The sequence below is a fragment of the Triplophysa dalaica genome, chromosome 14 (assembly GCF_015846415.1).
Source record: "Triplophysa dalaica isolate WHDGS20190420 chromosome 14, ASM1584641v1, whole genome shotgun sequence".
NCBI lineage: Eukaryota > Metazoa > Chordata > Actinopteri > Cypriniformes > Nemacheilidae > Triplophysa > Triplophysa dalaica.
The window spans coordinates 20292929-20307415 of record NC_079555.1 but is presented as its reverse complement, the minus strand read 5'-3'; the positions used below and the strand labels follow the sequence as shown (position 1 = coordinate 20307415).

At 43.9% G+C, this 14487-nt stretch overlaps 1 protein-coding gene across 3 annotated transcripts in view; it reads right to left on the bottom strand.

Moving 5' to 3' along the window:
• gse1b (Gse1 coiled-coil protein b) overlaps positions 1-14487 on the bottom strand; it is a 170534-nt gene that overhangs the window by 120899 nt on the left and 35148 nt on the right. For all 3 annotated transcript variants that reach the window (XM_056765597.1, XM_056765598.1, XM_056765599.1), the window contains exon 2: positions 10282-10453. In XM_056765597.1, coding sequence (XP_056621575.1) covers positions 10282-10453 — 172 coding nt within the window. The remainder of the gene's footprint in view (positions 1-10281; positions 10454-14487) is intronic.

Sequence of the window (14487 nt, the reverse complement as noted above, 5' to 3'; positions counted from 1 at the left end):
GTTCGGCTAAAGTGAGTTTAAGGGATTTATAGGCGCAAGGGTAGAGTTTTTAAGATACAATTTAAGATATAACAAGACGCTTAATTTATATCAATATTAACATGGAATGGGATGAGTTGCAATGCGTGTGATGGTGGAATAAGTCCCTCCATCTAAATATAAGAGCCAATCGTCAATTTTAAAAGTCATGTTGTCACTGCTTAAGCTCCGGTTGCCATAGCTGTGCTGATTAGACATGCACTGTTGCAACAAAGAGGATATTAGGCCATAAACAACATGTACCAGTTCATGCAGACTCATTTTGATTCAATTGACTCTTTAAGTAAAGGGAGTGTTCATTCATTACATTCAACCAATGAAAGGGCTCCCTTATTGCGTACATTCGAACGCTATTGCAAGCATCTTACATGCAAGGTTCAATCTTTTAATGTGCAAATTAACTCACTTCATTACGTCTCTAATCTGTACAGGGCAGCGCTGGTTTGTTCCATATGCACCAGCTCATGTTAGCAGATACTTTATGTTAACGTTGGATATAAAAACCTTTGTGCTTAAGTTTCGAAGTAACTCAATTGCACCTCAACTTTGTTTTGTTTAACCGGCGATTGCAAAGGAAAATAAGACAACTGATATACCGCATGATGACAACTCGAGGTTAGTTCCACGTTCGTTTCCGGTTCCAATCATGTTTTCCTCCTCATGTCGAGTTATCTTTGCCAAGTTGAGTATCAAATGGCCTTTGTACTTTGATAGCATTCTAAAAGCTGCACGATGACTGACTTTTGTTGCGTTTATTTCTGCTGTCTGTTAAGACTGTAAGATGAATCCATATCGAGTATAGAATGCCAATAGCTTATAATGGTTATCATAATGAATAACAAAAGTTTATCTGATGTTACATTGCTGGCCACAGTTTAAGCTGTGAACATTGTTGAGTTATCTATACACATTCTAGCAGGGTGTCAAGGGAAAAACTCACTTTAAATAAGCAATGGCAAAGATTGTCATCTTTCTAAAACAATAAAACAATGACAACAAAATCAATGGACATGCAATAAAACGCAGATGACAGCCAACCACAAAGCTCAACAACTAACCAATAGATGAGCAGACAACCCACACTAAAGCAGGAGCAATGGTAATGTCACACACTAATAACCTCTGATGGTCATGAGTCCTTAAAATCACAAAAAATCATGCAAAATCAAAACAGCTAATTTCCCTCAGCTGAGGATGCCAAAGACTGCAAAAACTCACTTTTTTGTAAAAGTACTACGAACAGAGAGACCGTATAATTGAATACACACTTCTAAAGAAAGGCTTACATTTCACTCGTCAGCAGTATTAAAATGGCTATGTGGTTAGACAGTTTTTAATGTTTTTAAACGGCTTAATGGTTCAAACTTTATTTCTAGTCTTTACCAAAACAAATTACTGCTGGCTGCTGTAAAATAAATAAATAACAGAAATGATCAAAACTTCAGAAAAACAGCCCTATTCCGCTCCTTTGGACGTATCCCTAGTGATCAATCCTTTTATCTTTACTTGTTTAAACACCTAGAAATACATTGATGCTGTGCAAGACCAGGTTTATGCTTCCAGTCTTTGGAACATAGACATAAGAAATAAGCATGAGTAGTTTGAGGCCAAACAAAGGACTTGGAAGTGTCACCCTGCCGTCACAGAGCCGATATTGGCTGGGTACTGCTGCCGCCACAGACACACTGCACCCGAAACACAAACACACACACGCTTTAGTGTGTATTAAAGGCATTAGCCCACCCCTGAAGAGACTAATAACACTGGAGCTTCACCCAAGCCACTGTCTCCAGCTTAATTCCTCTATCCTGCGAGCACAGTACACACTACACACACTATACCCAGAAAAACATATGGCGTTTTCTCTCCACATTTAACAAGTCACTTCCTGAACTTTCCATCAGCTACACAAAGGAACATTATGTCAGTGTCTTGGCATTCCACCAAGCGTAGTACTGCAAGAGACTCAAAGAGTATCTGTTAAGGCAGTCACATTTTAATTAAACACACAATGACATAAATGGAAAGATGACAAAAAAAAAATTGACCAGTTGACCATGTTAAGCATGAGAACCCAGCACGTTTAACATTGTAAAGAAGTCAGAATGCATGAAACACTCCCCATCTTTAACATTTTGTGGTCACTGATTATTTCTGACACAATGGACATCTCAGAAAGACACACACAAGAGTACATGTTTCAAATGTCTGCACCAAAAACAAAAAAAAACAAATGAAAAGGAATAAATCCTTACACGTATACATGCATGGAAGTGTCTCTGTGGTCAAAAATACTGTATCTCAGACAGACACACACTCATCCTCTCCACCACTCCACTTCTGTGTAAAACTGGTCTCCTTATCTCCACCTGCTTCTCTCTGATTTAGATCCATTAGACCAGGCAACTATCATCTCAAAGCCAGCAACCAATCAGGGCTTTCGAGGCCCTTCTGTCTTGAATGTGTGTGACATTTTTCAGCAGCATGAACTAAGACTCTTCATCTATGGTTAAATATGGAGATGGTGGTCTAGTGGGTTAAACCACTGACTGGTAAATCGAAAGGTTGCTGGTTCGATCCCAGCATCCACCATAAGTGTGTCCTTGAGCAAGACACTTTACTCCATGTTGCTCCAGGGGGATTGTCCCTGTAATAAGTGCACTGTAAGTCGCTTTGGATAAAAGCATCTGCCAAATGCCTAAATGTAAATGTAAATCATTTTTACAATCATAATTTGCATATATCGGGTGTAGTTTATATTATAACACTGCTTAGCTTCTGTGCATACAAATGTGTAATTTAATAATTTATAGGATAAAATCCAAACTTCAAAGTTGCATAGTTTATCAGCAATACAGTGTAGACGAAGATTTGAGAAGATACAATTGATCAATTGGGGTGATGCCAAACGTCTGCTAAGACTTTCGCTGTTAGATTACACGCCTTTAGCATTAGCAAGCGGTTTCAATAGGCAATAAGTTACAAACCAAGTTACAGTGCCAAAAAATGCTATGCAAAATAAGCGAATACATCACTGACACAATGCTAAACAAGTAACAATAATATTCACTATAATGATTAGAGTAAATAATGAATTAAGTCAATTTAATTAATTTATTTTTCTTTGTAAATAAACCTTGTCACTTGACTTGCAAAGGTTACTCTTTGCTGTCTCAGACGACGACATCTCTGTCCTGTGTCCGTAGCTTCGCTCTGTTGTTCGCCTGTGAGACGTAGATTGAAATGATCAACACCACCGATAATGGCCGCTATCATTTACGGAACCCTTTTGTCCTGTGACGCCAACCGTAGCCTCTCTAATGGGAGGGAGAGAGGGGTATCGGAGCTGTAGGTTGCAATTTCCTACATCGCCAATAGTGGCCTCTGAAACTTACACACAGAACCTTTAATAAATTTTTAAGTAACGAGTAATGTAACGCTGTTATTTTATTAATTTACATATCAATATTTGAGTTACTTTGTTATTCAAGGTAGTCAAATTACTTTACAGTCTAATTATTTGTATTAAAAAAAATAGCAAAAGTAGAGTAGACATGATTGCTCATGCTTGCGCAGAAACATATGCTAGTCAGACATAGGCAGTGTTGCCATGTCTGCAGTTCTGCCTTTTTGTTTTTGTTATGCAAATCTGGCAACCATTGACACAGCGATGAAAGGCCAGAGCTTTACATTCTAGTTACGAGCTGCAGCCATGGACAAAATGCCTGCAAATGCCAGTCATGTTTGGAAGATAACTTTCAGATTGCAAAATTAGCGCAAGTCACGACACAGAGCAGTAATCAATGGTCTCATTTTAGATGCACCTCCTTAATGTAAACATTTCTGTGTTCAACTGTTTGCTGCACTGCACAGATCGACCAGCACATGACATCAAAGTATCGTAAGAAAGATATGATGGAAGAAATATAGTACTCTGGGTTCTATGATGCCATGGACTGATTGGTTTGGACAGCTATATAGGATACATTGTTAAATGCATTACATTGTGAAACACAAATAAACAGCACACTCTGGAAAAGCATGAGCGTCAGTCAATTGAGGAAAAGTAACTCATAAAAACCATGAGAGTACTTTTAGTTACTTTCCACAAAAGGTAACCGAGTAACATAATTAGTTACTATTTTAATATTGTAACTAGTTACTTTTACAATACTTTCCCCCACACAGGTGCACAAGTAACATATGGGGGGAGAATAAACATAACATTTCTCAACAGCAATTTTTGAAGGGGACACAAATAAAACAGTCAAAATTGCACTTCTATAGATATGTGTACACAGAGAAAAGCCTACCTGAATGTGCAGTAACTATATTCATGTTGGTGAGCCCAACCAGTGTCAGATTGGAAACGCTGTCAAGATTTTTTGTACCCATTTTTCACTGACGATTCGGCTGCGTTTCGGTCAACTGAATGTGCAGCTTATCTGCCACTCTAAGAAAAGCTAAGAAAGCAAGACCTTACGGGGCAGTGCTGACAACCTCTTCCAAATGAATGAATGTCGCTGTGCACCTTTTATGGACAGAAGGGGTCTTAAATGCACAAAATATAGTGTTAAAGTCACTAAATAGCAACCGGTTTGTGCGTGCCCGTGTGTGGCTGTTAATGTTAATACATCAATGTATGGGAAACACTGAAGGCCTATCCCTGTGTTAGCTGCAGTATGTGACTAACTATTTAAGCTATTGTGGCGAACCACAAGTATTATGTTTATTATGAGACATTCACCAGGGTACTGTACCTTTAAGGGAGGGAGGAGTCAGTTTAGTGTTGTTCCGGTTTTTACGTGTGTGGTTGTTTGGATCTCACTCGCTGTTCGGCGCGAGGAATATTAAAGTGGATATTAAACTGACTCGACGCATTTTCGTCTCTTGTCTCCTCGTTTCTTGTTCTCCACAATTGGTGACCCCGACGCGTGTTGGATACGGCTGACTTATGTCACAACACGAAGGTAGTGAAAATGCGGCTGCTAGCGGCGCTGCTAGCGGCGCTGCTAACGTTGGTGCTACCTGCGCCGCCACCGTAAAATTACCGGACTTTTGGCAGCACAACCCACGGCCGTGGTTTCAGCATATCGAGGCTCAGTTTCAGCTGAGAGGAATAACGCAGGACGTTACGAAATATTTCCACGTGGTAGCAGCACTGGATGCCTCGACCACAGCCAGGGCTATGGCGCTGTTAGAGGCTCCTCCGGTTGACCGAAAATACGACGCACTCAAAACATTCCTCTTGAAACTTTTTGAACTGTCGGAGCTGGAGAAAGCAGACCGCCTGCTGTCTCTGAACGGCCTTGGCGACAGCATGCCGTCCGAGTTAATGGAGAGGATGCTAGCTGTACTGGGCGCCGCGGATCCTTCTTTCCTTTTTGCCCACATTTTTCTGCGGCAGCTCCCAGTACCTGTGCGCACCGCGCTGGCCAGTTCCAGCCTACCTTCCTCGAGAGACTACCGGGCGCTGGCTGTGGAGGCAGACAGGATTTTTCTCGCCAACCGGCAGCAGTTTGTCCATGCACTGTTGCCTCCCCAGCACGCCGCTGCCCCGTTTGGCCCCACGGAGGATGACCTGGACACTGCAGCTGCCGTGACGGCCCGCCGACAGCGTGAGGACGGTTGGTGTTATTACCATTCCAGGTTTGGGGCCAAGGCCAAGCAGTGTCGCCAACCTTGCAGTTTCAGAGCCCAGGGAAAAGCCAGGGCTGGCGCTCATTAACAGCAATGGGCGCTGGCCGTGACTGCAAGCTGTTATTCATCACTGACACCTTGTCTGGCCGGCGGCTGCTGGTTGATTCTGGGGCTCAACGCAGCATCCTGCCGGCGACAGCTGTGGACACTATGGTTGGCGGGCACGGCCCCCCGATGGACGCTGCCAACGGCACACCCATTCGTACCTATGGTATAAGGTATGTGGAAGTGTGTGCGGGCGTATGCGGGCGGCGGGCGTATGCGGGCGGCGTTTCGGCTGGGATTTTGTAATGGCCGCCGTGTCTACGTCACTCCTGGGGGCAGATTTCCTTTGCGCTTACAGTCTGTTGGTGGATGTTACAAACTGCCGCCTAATCGACGCCCTGTCTTTTGCTTCATACCCCTGTACGCTTGGAGGGGTGGGGGCGCTTTGTCTGTCGAACACGCTTGCTACCGGGGACTTGTATCAACGCCTGCTATCTGAGTTCCCTGATATCACCACACCCACTTTTTCATCGGCGGTGGCTAAGCATGGCGTGGAGCACTACATCACCACGGTTGGCCCCCCAGTCTATGCACGGGCCCGGCGCCTCGACTCAGCAAAGCTTGCGATCGCCAGGGAGGAGTTCGCTACCATGGAGCACCTCGGCATCGTGCGCCGCTCTAACAGCCCGTGGGCCTCCCCCCTACACATGGTGACCAAGGCTGATGGCGGTTGGCGTCCCTGTGGTGATTTCCGTCGCCTGAACAACGCCACCACTCCCGACCGGTACCCAGTGCCGCACATACAGGATTTCTCCGCTCACCTAGCTGGTGCCACCATCTTTTCCAAGGTGGACCTTGTGCGCGGTTACCACCAGGTGCCTGTCCATCCACAGGATGTCCCAAAGACAGCAGTCATCACACCCTTTGGCCTTTTTGAATTCCTTCGGATGCCTTTCGGCCTCAAGGGCGCAGCGCAGACGTTTCAGCGCCTCATGGACTCTGTGTTGAGGGATATGCCATTCTTATTTGTTTACTTGGACGACATTCTCGTGGCCAGCGCGTCCGCAGACGCCCACCTGACACATATCAGGCAGCTATTCGGCCGACTCAATGAGCATGGTCTCATCCTCAACCCGGCTAAGTGTGAGTTTGGCCGGTCATCCATTACTTTCCTCGGCCACCACGTCACCCCGCAAGGGGCCGTTCCCCTCCCTGCCAAGGTGGACACCATCGCCAGTTTCCCACGCCCACGGACTGTGAAGTCCTTGCAGGAGTTTCTGGGTATGGTGAACTTCTACAACCGTTTCCTTCCCCATGCGGCTCAACTCATGCGACCCTTATACGACGCCTTGCGGGGTTGGAGGCCGGCGGACGTGTTGGATTGGTCCCCAGAGATGACTCATGCCTTTGATGCTGCCAAAACCGCGCTGGCCAACGCTGCTCTGCTGGCGCACCCGTCTCCGACCGCCCCTGTTGCTCTTACTTCGGACGCTTCTGATTTCGCCGTGGGGGCTGTGTGTGAACAGTGGGTGGGTGGAGCCTGGCAGCCGCTGGCCTTTTTCAGCAGGAAGCTCCGTGACAACGAGAGGAAATACAGCACCTTTGACAGGGGGCTCCTGGGTCTTTTCCTCGCCACCCGTCATTTCCGTTTCTTGTTAGAGGGCCGGCGTTTCACTGCTTTCGTTGACCACAAACCGCTGACGTTTGCAATGGCGAAGTCTTCAGAGCCGTGGTCTGGTCGACAGCAGCGTCAGCTCTCTGCCATCTCCGAATTTACCACTGACATTCAGCATGTGGCCGGTAAAGACAATTTCGTTGCAGACTGCCTTTCCCGAGCTGTTGTTGGGTCCGTCCATTTAGGCCTTGACTACGCTACGATGGCTGTGGATCAGACCACGGACGCTGAGGTGCAAGCCTACAGGACGGCCCCTACGGCGTTGCTCATGGAGGATGTGGTTTTTGACACGGCCAACGCTACACTCCTCTGCGATGTCTCCACTGGACAACCGCGCCCTATGGTACCTGCTGGCTGGAGGCGTAAGGTTTTTGACGCCATCCACAGCCTTTCCCACCCAGGGGTGAAGGCCTCTACAAAGCTGGTGGGGGCCAAGTTTGTCTGGCCAGGCCTGCGGAGGGACGTCAGGGCCTGGGCGGCTGCCTGTGTGGCGTGCCAGCGAGCAAAGGTGACCCGGCATACCAAGGCCCCTTTGGCACCGTTCAAAGTGCCAGAGAGACGTTTTGATCATGTGAATGTGGATCTGGTGGGCCCACTTCCCCCCTCCCGTGGTTACAGCTACCTCCTCACCATGGTGGACAGGACCACCAGATGGCCTGAAGTGGTTCCCCTGTCTTCAATTACTTCAGCTGATGTGGCCCGGGCATTCATTATGGCTTGGGTGGCCCGTTTTGGCACACCATCCGACCTCTCCTCGGACCGAGGTCCACAGTTCACATCGGAGCTTTGGACTGCGGTCGCCGAGGTCCTGGGGGTGAAGGTCCACCGTACCACGGCCTATAACCCACAGAGCAATGGACTTTGTGAGCGGTTTCATCGCGACATGAAGGCCGCGCTAAGGGCCAGCCTTACGAGCTGCGACTGGGCTGACCGCCTCCCATGGGTCATGCTTGGCCTTCGCTCTGCGCCAAAAGAAGATCTTCAAGCCTCATCGGCCGAGCTTGTGTACGGACAACCATTGCGCGTTCCGGGGGAATTTCTTCCTGATGCCGCGGCCCGGTGGTCGGTGGCCTCTCATCGTACCGGGGCCCGGGACATTGCTGATGCTTTTGTTCCCATTCCCACATCTCACCATGGCCTCCCAAAGTCCTACGTGCCTAAGGATTTACTGTCGGCCAAGTATGTTTTCATCCGCCACGATGGTCATCGTACCCCGCTGCAGCCCCCCTACGATGGACCCTTCCGTGTCCTTGTGGGGGGGTCTAAGAACTTCGTTGTGGATATGGGGGGCAGGCCTGAGCGGGTGGCAATAGACCGTCTCAAGCCTGCTCATCTTGATATTGGTGCACCACTTCAGCTGGCCCAGCCTCCACGGCGAGGGCGCCCCCCTTCGGCAGCCTCGGCCCCTGCCCTGCCCCTGGCCCTTCGCCCTTCTCCTGTTAAGCGAAGCCGTTATGGCCGCCTTATTCGCCCCACTGTACGTTGACTTTCCTAAAAACTGTCAAATCTGTTTCCTGTTTTGTTATCATGTATAGAGTCCTATGTTTTATTAAGGGTGAATTCTGGGGGGGCCTGTGTGGCGAACCACAAGTATTATGTTTATTATGAGACATTCACCAGGGTACTGTACCTTTAAGGGAGGGAGGAGTCAGTTTAGTGTTGTTCTGGTTTTTACGTGTGTGGTTGTTTTGATCTCACTCGCTGTTCGGCGCGAGGAATATTAAAGTGGATATTAAACTGACTCGACGCATTTTCGTCTCTTGTCTCCTCGTTTCTTGTTCTCCACACTATGGTATAAAACAAGCAACCAAACAAGCTAGGTAGCGTTATCGTCATCAGCTAATTAATTACTCTGCATCAACTGTATTAAAGAGAATCACTTTATTTGATGTTTAAAATGAATAAAATAGCATTGACAGACAACTTACTGGCGTTTCACAACTACTGACTAGTTCCCTTACATCGGATTTGTGTGTGTAGTGCAGATGAGTTAAACGGATGATGCAGCCAGTGGGCTAAACCATTGTGAGGCAGAGGAGGGGGAATTTTTCTAAATTTAAAATGCATTTATGCATTTGTATTGTTTTTATTTAAATTTATTTTAACTACATATAATTATATTATTCACAATACCTCAGATAGGGCAGATCCTGTCCCCCACCTATGACTGAGACCTAAACACACATCTCAACCTAGTTTTAAAGTCCAGAAGCAGGAGACAGTGGCAGTGAAGAAAAGATATTCACGGCTGATGACCATTGGCCATACGGATTATAATCAACACTGCTAGACACTAGCTACGTTTACGTGGACAAATACAATCCGATTAAAAGTCCAATCTGAATGAAAATGCTCCACATAAACATGTCAATGAGATAAAAATTGCTCAAACCGGTTTGTAAGGGGTGGTTTCTGCCGTTTCTAATCCGCTTTATAGAAGTTTAGTTCTAAAGTTCGGTATTAGCCGTTATTAAACATTTTTATTTTAAACATAATTATAGTTTGCCTGCAGATGCTCTGGTAAAACCAATTGACACGAGACAATAATCTGTCATTTAAAAACTGTTACTGTGTTTTTTTCAGGCTGTTTTCTTAATAAAATATTTTCTTAAAATACCGTTTTAGTGGGTATTTAAGAGAACACTCGGATTTGAAGCTTGTCATATAAACACACACATCAATCAGATCACCTTTCATGTAAAAACTTCATTCAGTTTGCACAATCTGAACAAATTTATTCTGATGTGTCCATGAAAACTGTAACTCAGATCTACCTCTGATAATATGCTTTGTGCATTTGAAGAGAATGACAATAACATTCAATAGAAGGGTACAAGGAAAAGCCCCAAAAAGCATTAAAGAGTTCACTCATGGATACTCACTGGATGTTGATTTTTCTCTTTTTTCCAATTTCAGGTGGCAGGGAGGTGAGGGGACAGAGGTGAGTCTGGTTTCCAAAGATGTTGTTTGGTCTTTCTCTGAGGCATCTCCTTCAGTGACAAGTGACTGCCCACTTTCTACATCCTTGCTACCGGCCGACTCCACCGTCAAAACCTGCAAAGACCATTATAAATTACAGCTAATAACATGATAACATACATAACAAAATGACATTTCATGCAGTGTGTAATGTTGCCGTGTTTGAAAGTAAGCAGTCTGCCAAGTTGTAAATCCGAAGGTGAATGAATAACAAAGTTATTGGCTTGGACAAAAAAGGGAGTTGACTCTGAATCATGGAAACGAGTCGTCCCTAGTCCAATTCGTAAACCGCAAACATTTAGTCTGCGCCGCAAAAACATCACTCTTCTCCCCCAAACACTGTAGATTGTGAGCCTAATTCGTGGTAGACCAATCACAGCAGACTAGACCATCTGACCAATCACATCAAACTAGGCTAGCGGAAAAGAGGGATTAAGACAGATGAGTCGTTTGAGAGTCAATCAAGAAGTAAGGTAAGAATAACTGCCTTTTATTACGAAATAATAGTGTTTGAACACCTTCTATGTACATAAACTTGTTGTTGGACACTCCATAAACCAAAGTAGGACCTTAAAAATCCCTAGTTATCTACTGTTTATTATTAATAGTGTGAGGTCTACATTCATAAATTATTTTCATGTAAAATAATGAGAAACTTGTATGAATGAGTCATTTTTTAAACAGTTCTTCTGCAGCTGATACAAATCACATGTCTGGCAAGTGTCCTGTCTTTTTTTTTACAATGCTATGCTTTAACAAAGCACACAGAACAGGTGATACAAATTCCTAAGAAAAAATTAACAATTGTCAGTATATATTGTGCAGAGTGTCCTAGAAATTCTGTCAAATTCAAACAATCAGATGACGACTTCGAATGGCTTGAAGTGTTTCCAGAAAAAGTGTGCCTTATGCATCAGACGTTCAGTTAACAGATCGTGGTTGTGACATCTGAGGCTGAGACTACACCAGACCCAACAATGCAGATGACCTTGAAAGTCGCTATCAAAGCAACCTTGTCTTCCATTACACCTGAGCATTGCCACAGACTGATGCCTCCAGGCCAAGCCGCATTAATGCAGTAAATCATGCAAAAGGAAGCCCAACCAAATATTGAGTGCATAGAAATGAACATACTTTTCAGAAGCCTGACATTCTTTTTCAAATATAATTTGTTTATTGATCTTATGTTATTTTCTAATTTTCTGAGACACTGAATTTGGGGTTTTCATTATCTGTAAGCCACAATCATCAAAATTTCAAGAAATAAACGCTTGAAATATTTCGCTCTATGTGTAATGAATCTATATAATATATTGGTTTGACTTTCTGAAACAAGTGACAAAAAATATCCTTTTTCACAATCTTGTAATTAATTGAGAAGCACCTGTACATTCATCATTACAGAGGAGTTCAGCAACCCAGTAATTCTTGTGACCTCACTCCAGCAGGTTACACTCACAAGTCAAAGGTCACTGCAGACAGCTAATCCTCCAGGTGTGTGTTGGATAAAGACCTGCAGCTGCAGACAAACACACAATCTCTTTGCTGCAAGCATACTTAAAATCAAACTGACAAATTTTCCTTTTCTTAAAGCATATTTCTGGTTTTATGTGGCCAATTCATTTGTGTATGTTGTTTCCAAGAAAAGCTAAACTTCATATAATAGCATTCTCTGTCTTGTTTTTGGCTGATGTCACTTCCTTAGTTTAACCCCTCTAGCTGCCTGTCAAAGTTTTTTTTTACAGTCCAAACACTTCCTTATGGATAACATGCCTTTTATTAGTTTTATTACTAATAAAGTATTAGTATATAATAAAAAATAATAAACTATTTCACTTTATCTCACAACGTATCACATTCCAGACGTAAAGATTTATGACTTTACTATTAAGAATACTAGCAGTGGCTGACTTAATCAAATATAAAATTCTAAAATAAAAATCCCGTCATCATTTATTCACCTTAGAACCTTAATAATTGAAATCCTTTACATAACTCTTCTGTGACACACAATATAAGATATTTTAATAAATGTTTTGGGGGTTTGTGTCCATTTAATTAAAGTAAATGGGGTCAAATATTATTTTGTTACCATCTTCTGCAGAAGGAAGAAAATCATACAGGTCTGGAATGACACAAGGGTGAGTTAACAATGAACATTTTTGTGTATTTTTTCCCCGATTTTATTCTGTTAATGGTGAATAAAGGCAAGAAAGGACCAATCATGAACTACGATGTGCCAGCCTTAAACAACTGTGGTAACTACCTAAGGACCCTCTGTCATGGAACTGACATGAAACAGAACCCAAGTTCAGACAGCTCTCAACAACAACAAAAAAACATTTTATTGACAGAGGAAAAAACATAACTCAAAATCCCGCAAGGGGGAAACAAGAACAATACACTTGACAAAATAAACCGTGACTTAAAGACAGACCAGGGGCGACAAGACAAGACAGGGATGCAGCACAGGACAGCAAAAACAAGGGCATTAAATAGGAGAGGTACAAAAGAGGCAAAATGAGGGCAACAGGTGAAGGGCGTGAACTAATAATGGGATAATGAATAAGAAAACAAGGGGGCGGGGCTAAGACGCATGGCCATGTGCCTCCAAAACAAACACTAGAAATGGGGCTGCCGTGATCTCGTTGGCCAGAAAAAGAGATACAGCTGCTAGGAAGGCGGGATCATGTCAGTTTTATGTAAAGAACAATCTGAAATTAATTTCAGAATATTCTTGAATGAGTCATTAAGCATATGTTGTTTATTATAATTTACTTATTTATTTACTTTAATTATTGATTTTTTTTAATTAAAAAAAGCTGCATCATGATGCTGTGAGATGCAAGAAGTTTTAACAGAGCACTGCTGCCACCTGCTGGACACAATATTAGATTTACAGTGTTTCAGGCATTTGGCATCACATTCACTGAGGACTAGAGGTTGGCCACCATGGACATGTGTGTCAACTTAACTAATTTCATTAACATGTTTGACAATGTTACAAATAGTGTATTACTACATCTTTACTATGTATGTGGTAGGGTTGTCACAATACTGGAATTTCTAACTTCGATACGATACCTTGAAAAATATCAATATTCGATACCATTTTCGATACCACAGAGAAAAAAACTGCCACAATATTAAGAGGGCAATTTTTTTTATTAGAAGTTGTTTGAAGCTAGGTTTCTCAACAGTATACACAGGAACCTGATCCATGCATATGTACACTGCTACAGCCCTGTTCAGCTTCTTAGCTTCATTTGAGTTTGCTTCATACTTTCTTTGCTGTTCAAATACAGCTGGTAGTGTAGGTTGTGAGTGTGTTATTTTTGTTGCAGGTCGAGTCTCATCTTCTTTCTGGTGCTACAAGAGAATGCCAAACTTTAATAAACAAATATATATTTTTTTTACCACACTTTTGGCAGAAAGAAGATGCTGACTTCGACTGCTGTGCGCTACCTGAAGCGTAGAGTGAAGAAAAGTCCCCGTGTGACTGCTGAGGAACTGAGAAAAGATTTGTCAGATGTGGGTACTGAAGTTTCTGCTCCGACAATACGGCGCACCCTGCGTAATGAAGGCCTCCATGCCAGAACTCCCAGGCGCACCCCCTTGCTGTCCCCAAAGAATAAGAAGAGTCGACTGCAGTATGCCAAAAGTCATGTGGACAAACCACAGAAGTTTTGGGATAGTGTTCTGTGGACTGATGAAACAAAATTAGAACTGTTTGGGCCCATGGATCAACGCTATGTTTCGAGGAGGCCTATGAAGAAAAGAACACCTTGCCTACTGTGAAGCATCGCGGGGGGTCAATCATGCTTTGGGGCTGTTTTGCTTCTGCAGGTACTGGGAAGCTTCAACGTGTGCAAGGTACCATGAATTCTCTTCAGTACCAGGAGATATTGGATGACAATGTGATGCAGTCCGTCACAAACCTGAGGCTTGGAAGACGTTGGACCTTTCAACAGGACAATGATCCCAAGCATACCTCCAAGTCCACTAGAGCATGGTTGCAGATTAAAGGCTGGAACATTTTGAAGTGGCCATCGCAGTCACCAGACTTAAATCCGATTGAGAACCTCTGGTGGGACTTAAAGAAAGCAGTT